At 36.5% G+C, this 7,741-nt stretch overlaps 3 protein-coding genes across 3 annotated transcripts; all 3 read right to left on the minus strand.

Annotated features, from left to right (window-relative positions):
- Positions 1 to 152: 152 nt before the first annotated feature.
- On the minus strand, positions 153 to 1,731 carry SPOG_00895 (agmatinase 2). Its single transcript, XM_013169166.1, has one exon. The coding sequence runs from the start codon at positions 1,542 to 1,544 to the stop codon at positions 279 to 281; it is 1,266 nt and encodes a 421-aa protein (XP_013024620.1). The 5' UTR covers positions 1,545 to 1,731; the 3' UTR covers positions 153 to 278.
- A 1,384-nt stretch (positions 1,732 to 3,115) lies between these two features.
- On the minus strand, positions 3,116 to 4,743 carry SPOG_00896 (spermidine family transporter; the record flags this gene model as incomplete). Its single annotated transcript, XM_013169167.1, has 2 exons — positions 3,116 to 3,160; positions 3,295 to 4,743. The coding sequence occupies 2 exons, from the start codon at positions 4,741 to 4,743 to the stop codon at positions 3,116 to 3,118; spliced, it is 1,494 nt and encodes a 497-aa protein (XP_013024621.1).
- Positions 4,744 to 5,631: 888 nt separating this feature from the next.
- On the minus strand, positions 5,632 to 7,260 carry SPOG_00897 (TfdA family Taurine catabolism dioxygenase TauD). The gene has a single exon (XM_013169168.1). The coding sequence runs from the start codon at positions 6,969 to 6,971 to the stop codon at positions 5,775 to 5,777; it is 1,197 nt and encodes a 398-aa protein (XP_013024622.1). The 5' UTR covers positions 6,972 to 7,260; the 3' UTR covers positions 5,632 to 5,774.
- Between the last annotated feature and the right edge of the window lie 481 nt (positions 7,261 to 7,741).

Consider the following 7,741-nt stretch of genomic DNA (forward strand, 5'->3'; position numbering starts at 1 on the left):
CGTATTCTCTAATATATATCTAACAACTAATACACTAAACTAACTAATAAATAATATAATTATTATTATTACTCGTCTATCTCTATATTTTAATTTTTAAAAAAATTTAAAAAAATTAAAAAAAAATAAAAAAAAAAAAAAAAAAAAAAAATTAAGAACTGCTCATACCTGCCTTTAACAAGGAGATGTACTATATTATATATGGATTTACATAACTTGATCTTAATCATAAAAAATCGTAAACATTTCATAGAAGAATACAAGTGCATGAAGTAACCCTACTTCTTCTCGAAACTGGATTCTGTAACCTCTTTCATGTTTGCCGGATCGTAAAGAGGATTTTTTGCCATAATTGAAACAATCTCGAAGATGAAGTCCGCGGCAGCGAGAGCTGTACTTTCTGCCTGATCATCGTACGGTGGCGATACTTCCACGATATCTGCACCTACAATGTTCAGGTGTCCATCTAAAGCTCGAAGAATACTCTTCATCTCACGACTCGTCCACCCACCTGTTTCAGGCGTACCTGTCCCTGGTGCTAGACCTGGATCAAGCACATCGATATCAATGCTAAGGTATACAAGGTTGTCACCAACCGTCTTTTTTATCCTTTCAACAATACCTTTTACTCCGATTTCATCAATTTCGCCAGCCTCAATAAGCATAAAGCCAACTCGTCTATCTTCTTCATAGTCAAAGTAGTCAGTTCCGCTTAATCGAGTGCGCAAACCGGCATGAATAGAGCTTCCATTGTTAATGAGGCCTTCTTGGCTGGCAAGCCAAAACATAGTGCCGTGAGTAAACTCTGTTTGCTTTGACATCCAATGTGAATGATAAGTTGAAGGATTCCATGTATCAAGATGAGAATCGAAATGGATAACGCTCACATTTTGGTATAATTTCCCAAGTCCTCTAAGTGAAGCTAAAGCAATTGAATGGTCACCGCCAAGCGAAACCAAACGAGGATGAAACTTTCCATCTTTTGCTAGAGCTGAAGTCCTTGTATTGCGTGAATCTGCAGGAGTAGCAACAGAATGAGACAAAAGGTCAATATAACCTTCTGTCATTTGTTTTAATGCCAAATTGTTATCAAAGGGCGTGATGGGTATGTCACCACAGTCAATAATCTTTGTATTTGTTTTATAGGGGTTGATATTTAAAGCAGGATTGAAGCTACGAAGAGCTGTTTGTCGAGAGGAGGCAGTTCGAATAGCGCGAGGACCAAACCGTGCTCCTGGTCGATAAGATACTGCAGTATCAAAGGGCACACCAACGATAGCAATGTCATAGTTTACAGACCAATCCGTCAAGCATTTAGTTTGTGGCAAGTGCGCAAACCCAAATATGTTTGAGTATTGAGTGTCAAAGTCCCAACGTTCAGCACGCAAACTGTCAGGGAAAGGTGATTGTTCAGACTCCTCCATCGGTTGTTGTAAATAATGCTCAACTTGTGGTAGCATTTCAACACCTTCATATCTTTCGGCAAAAATAACTACGCATTGTAGTAGAGCAAAAAGAAGTATAAAATTTATACAATACTTCATCTTTGCAATCAAGAAAGTTCAACGAAAATCTTTTCTTATTATTTCCTTCAAAGTTGTAGCATATGAAAAGAACAACAACGAGATAGATTCATGGCTTATTTATGGTTGCTGAACCCCATTTTGATAGTACAAGTTTTGTAAGACATACGAAATCGTCGATAGGTGTCAGTCCAACTTTATATCTCCACGGTGTATTCTGTACATTCACGAAACTCAACACCGAAAATATATAATTATATATATAGTTAGAAAGGAATAAAAAACCCCGTGTCTTGTTCTTTCGATTGTATTCATAAAAACGTAGTATTATGTTTTATTGTTGTCTTTGATAATGTTCATTTTGAACAACCAAGTTCAGAAGTTTATTATGCCTTACCAAAGTAAGGTAAGCGATGGCCTCTAGGTCAAAGCAGTCAGAAAACCCTTTGTATGCGTATTTATAAATAGGTGTGATTGTTGAACACATACGTTTCCTACGGTCTTATTAGAATACATGTAAAACAATCGTTGACCTTTCATTGAAAAAGGTCGCGAGAGTAGACCTTACGATTATTATTATAAAGTAGTTGAATTCATTGCTTCTAGGAGGATTACCTTACTTTCATTTAGTAAAGTTGATTTTGATTCATAGTTACTGTGTAGACTATGATGCATAAAATTTATGATGGACACGAAGAATATACTTAATATTGGTTGCTTGGAATGACAGTAAAACAAAAATCGGCTAAATACTTATAAAGCTTTTAGGAATGAGTCTATAATGACCGACATTTACTTGACAGAAGAGTGTTTGAAGCTATGTTCAGAAATTACTTTTCGCCCTTATCGAATTGAATAGGAACTTGGTTATTTTCCAATTGCTTTTTACATTTTTCTTTCAAAATAAAGGGAACTAAAAAATTTTCTTGGTGGTACTTAAGAATGAAATGAAACGAACGTAAATAATCAAGTTCCAATGGAATTGTCTAATGGTTAACGACTATACGAACTTCGGTTAATGTCAAGTAAAACGTTTCTTAGATGCGACTGTAATCTTTTGAGCGACTGATCTATTATTCACAGGATAAAATGTGATTCTTGTCTTAAAGATATGTTATACCAATGGGTTATTACTTTCTGAAATTGCAACTTGCTGGAGAGAGTCGACTTGAGAATGGTAATATAGAAGACTTCATAGTAACCAATCGAATCCCAATTTATGTTCATCTTGACTTGCCTTTGTAATCATTTTCTGCAACTGAATCCTGAAACACTAGTAGTTACACTAAGCTGCTTATTCCTTCTGGAGTGCTTTGCAGGTAATTGAATCGCTTGTATCATATATTCTAAGTATTCAGAGAGAATCTGTTATTGCATTATGGAAAATCCTGTTTAACTACAAAATGAGCAAACCCTTTTTATCATCGCAAAGTTATAGCTGTTCTTGTTATAAGTCTATAAAGCTGGAGCTTCAAATTCAGATTTTACCCATACAATATACTGATAGAAAGAAAGATTAGATCAACTTCTTAAATAAATTGGATATCCGGAGCAGCCTTGGATTATAAATGTCTAACAATAATCTGTAAAACTTAGTTAAGTTGCATTCCTGCTTCTAATAGAAAATTATCTAGTATCTATAAATATAAAGAAATAATAAAAGTAAGACTAAGATTTTAAAGTAATGAGAAGGAATAAAGGCGAAAAGCTAAGACACAAGCTTCACGTACGGGTTTCTTCCACGTAACCTTTCACCAAAATAAAAAAATACAAAAGGAATTGGAATCATTCCAAGAGCAATAAATCCTACTAAAGTTCCACCCCAGTGAACGCCTAACTTCTTGAACATGATACGAGAAAATAATGGAAAAGTACCTCCAAAGATCGATCTCGTAAATGTATTCGCAGCAATAGCCGATGCAGCAAACTTTGTAAACGTGTCCACAAGGTAATTTAAGCATCCTTGGAAAATTACGAAAAATCCAATACCTATCATGGATATACCAATAAACGGTGCTATCCAATGGATATTGGCATCTGAAGTCCAAGAAAAAATAAATATACCAGCTGGCATAAGCCAGCCTACCATCATCATCAACGGTAATCTCTGTTCGGGAAGAGGCTCACCGCCATTTTCCCAAAGTAATTTTGCATATTTTCTATTCCATAAAATATTAAAAGTTCCGCCAATTAGCACACCAATAAACATTGCAATCATGGGTAGTGTACCAACTGTTCCCTGCCAATTTCTTGACATATAAAATGTATAAGGAATTGTAGTCAAAACTATATAAAGGATTCCATATACATAACTAGCAAATAGAGCTATGAAAAAGACAATTGGCGTTGCCAGCATCGCAAAAGGTCGCAAAAGATGAAAGGTAACAAACTCTTTTGCGTCTAACTTGTATTGTTCATGAGCAGCGTGCAGCCCCCAATTCCTTGTAGAAAGACGTAGATTTCGAGCTTTACGAGCTAGAATTACAGGAACATAAGTTTCATCGACGACTAACATACAAACAAGCAAAATAACAGACTGGACAATCACCATAAACCATAGTGGCCATCTCCAAGCTGTATCTGAACCTTTCGAAAGTAAGCTGCTAATAATAGGACCAAAGTCAGCGCCGCTAACGACAAAGAACGCATAAAAAACCAAAGCAGTGGCCCTTTGTGCTGGGTTCCAAAGATCAGCCAAGACACCACCTGTGGAGACAATAGGCGCACCGGCAAAAAAGCCAGAAAAAAACCGAGTGCACATAATGGCTGCTACACTATCTGAGCTAGCAGTCCCTGTTGTAAATATCATGGATATAAAAAAAGGTAAAAAGACTCCCATCTTTCTCCCATTCATTTCTGAAAAAGGCGCAAAGGCCATGGGACCAAAAGCTATTCCTAAGACATATAAAGACGTAGCTAACGTAGCCACCTCTTGACCGATGGGGTATGCATTCGTCAAATGTCCAGCGGTAGGTGACATTGTTGTACTATTAAACTGAGCAGCAAAGGTTGTCATTCCATACAATGCTGTGTGCACAAGCTTCTTAGTGATTGACCAATTCATGGGTCGTTCAGGATCATTTTTGTCGAAGTCTACCAGAAAAATTTCATCAGGGTATGATTTGGGGTATTGCGGCAATTCTTGAAACGTTATATCAGTTCTGCCTTTTTCGCTGATTGAACGGTCTTCAGGAGATCGTTCATGTTCATTCGTCTCCATTTTTGACATTGCAAATTTAGATCATGTCTCTGTTTTTCTTTTCAGCCGACTCAAGGTATACTTTATTATTTTAACCGACCCTCTACTTTTTATTCATTCCGACTTTCTAAAGCAGTTTAACTCTAGTAAGCTCGTCCAAATTCTCCTCTAAAATGTTTGTTATCCTTGTTGGCGTTGTTTGTTTCAGTACAAGTTGAGGTTCTTCAAGATATTTTTCTACGAGCATGCTTATATATATAAGATAGATACGCTTTAAGATAATATTTACTTGAATTTAGCGATAGTATCTTGACGTAGATCATGGGCATATCATATCATAAAGATTGATTCTCCCAAGATCTTGTACTGATTTGAGACTATCTACATTCAGTCAGTGGGTTTGGCCAGAGAATTTGAGCGAGAATTATCCCTAAGCGGACCGAACCTGTGTCATTCCGATTCATCGTACTCTACTGTATATCTTGTATGTAATGGCCGCCATCTGATTACTATGTTTATAATGAAACGTCCGACAAGACCTCAATGTGCATTCTCGTTCTGAAACGACTCAAGAGATAAAAATTAGTTTGCTGAATTCGCGCGATTATTTTGTACAAGAACTTATCAGCTTAAATGTAGCTGTGCATTTTTGTTTGTAGCATCTTGATCAGCATTTGGACTAGTCATCTCATTTATATACTTACCTTTTAAAGTTTGTTTATATGGCTAAAGCAATTGTATATAACGATTTATAAGCTATAAAGTCTTGTTCGTTACATGAGTCCCCCGTTTTTTAAGATTTCAATCTAACAGAATGCTTGGCATATGAACTGGTCGCTTGACTAAATTTTAGCGAAAGCTGGAAATATGGAAAACCTGTACGAAAAGATTACATTACACGTTTTGTAAGGTTTTATTGCTATAAAAAAATAACCGCGTCAAATTAAATGAGAACGTTACTTATCTAAAGATTAGTTACAGAAGGGATAATGCAACTTTCCATCTCTAGTCGAAGACAAAATTGAAATGTTTGATTTTATTTTTGCTATAGTTTAGGCTGAATCAGAAAGCACGTCCTTGCGCTCACGACTATTCTTGTCTAAAAATGGTTTTTCACCACGAGCAGCAATACGGATAAAATGGCGAGTTTGGGGAATATGGTCATATGTAGCACGGTGCACTACAATACGATTGTCCCATGCGACGACTCCGTTTTTCGACCACTGTATTTTAACGGTAGAAGAAGACAAAGACGCCAAATGCTGATACAGAAAATTCAAAATAGCATCAGACTCAGCTCTGGGAATCTCGGGAATATATCGACTGAACTCGGGACTAACGTATAAAGACTTCCATCCTGTAACTGGATGGGTACGAATGATTGGATGAGCGGTTAAAATTCCTTCCCGGCGAGTGGCATGTCCTGCCTGGCGTCTTCTTTCTGCCTGTTCAACGCCAGAATGTACCAATGTTAAGCCCTCTAAGTAATTCTTCATGGGTTCAGACAGCGCCTCATAAGCAGCGTAACCGGAAACAAAAACGGTATCACCACCTTGATCAGGAACTTTTAAAGCTTTGAAAAAGGTCTGTGCTGTAGGCTGTTCTTCAAAACTGACGTCCGTGTGTAAGTATCTTATTTGAGGTAAGCCATTCAGGACATCCGACCGAGTGTTTTTATCAGAATAAACTACATGAAAATTTTTCCATCGTTCATTCCTTGGGATTGCATTGGCGCCATGAATATGTGGGCTACCATAGTACAGACCCAACTCTTCAAATTCCTCGATTGTCTGCTCTTGATCAGGGAAATAAACAACGCCTCGTTCAGCGATCAATCTAGCAAGTTCATCCTTTTGAGCGTTGTCAAGTTTACTCAACTGAACTCCGTGTAAGACAGTTCCCAAATCTCTTGCCAAATGCTCAATTTTCGTTAGATCCCGAAACAAATTTGAGAAACTGGGATCCGCATTCAATCCACGATCATAAAACTCTACTTTATCCAGCGGCTTATCCTTGGAATCTGGGAAGAATGGAAGCAGTTCGGCGAATTCGTAATCTTTAGGAAGAGCATAAGTTTTCAAGGTACCATTACTATCTCTCAATGCAAGGTGATCCCCGTCTGGCAGCTCTGTTAAATTACCATTGAATATGTTTTTGGATAATTGAAATTCATGACTCTTGTTAGGGCTCGTTTGATGCTTTTCAAGCGTAATCTTTGGAGGTGCTTCAAGAACGGCGGTTGAACTCATTGCTAATACTTATTTCTGCAAAAAAAGAATGAATCTTACTATATGTTTGTTTTCAACTGGTGACTCCTATATATATATATTTTTTTTCTACCTCTTCAAAGACAAGCAAATTCTGAAAATAAATGAGCCATACAAGTAATGCGATGAGAAATTCTTTCATTCTCATTTTACGCATAAGATTGTTTACTCCTTGACAATAATTTGCCTTATGTCCTTGTGTTTATTGGTGAAGAACGGGTGACGTACCAAACCTGATAGCTGAAATGAGTTTATGTTTAACGAAGTATTTATTGATTAGATGGTGGTTATATCAGACATTTGTATGTCTAGAAGGCTGAGTCTAGTTTGAATATGATCACTCTAGTACAGAAATGTAAATGTAAGATTCTAAGGCTTTGCTGAAAAAGAATCCTTGAACCAGGTTCTTTTAAGTGCTCTTTCTTGTATTTTCTTATAAAGTTCACTTACATTGCTCACCACAAATGTTCCAAAAAAAAGGGATAATATATGTACACTGTGAGTATTCAAGAAAACGATAATTTTGCATATAAAATATCATCATAAAACGGTTTAGACTGACATGATTACTTTCATTGCTTTGTAAACACTTCAGTCGACTTCTAAGATCCTTCAGAAATACCTGAACATGGACAGACCCTTCAGATAATTCTTTACACTAAAGTAAACTCATTAATAATCCAACATGACTCTTTATATATATATATATATATATATATATATACATAGTATTAATTAACTTACTTTACTAC

The sequence above is a fragment of the Schizosaccharomyces cryophilus genome, assembly GCF_000004155.1.
Source record: "Schizosaccharomyces cryophilus OY26 unplaced genomic scaffold supercont4.6, whole genome shotgun sequence".
In the NCBI taxonomy this organism is placed as follows: domain Eukaryota; kingdom Fungi; phylum Ascomycota; class Schizosaccharomycetes; order Schizosaccharomycetales; family Schizosaccharomycetaceae; genus Schizosaccharomyces; species Schizosaccharomyces cryophilus.

Excerpts from the sequence above, each read along its gene's own strand:
- SPOG_00895 (XM_013169166.1), bottom strand. The coding sequence starts at position 1,544 with ATGAAGTATTGTATAAATTTTATACTTCTTTTTGCTCTACTACAATGC.
- SPOG_00897 (XM_013169168.1), bottom strand. The coding sequence starts at position 6,971 with ATGAGTTCAACCGCCGTTCTTGAAGCACCTCCAAAGATTACGCTTGAA.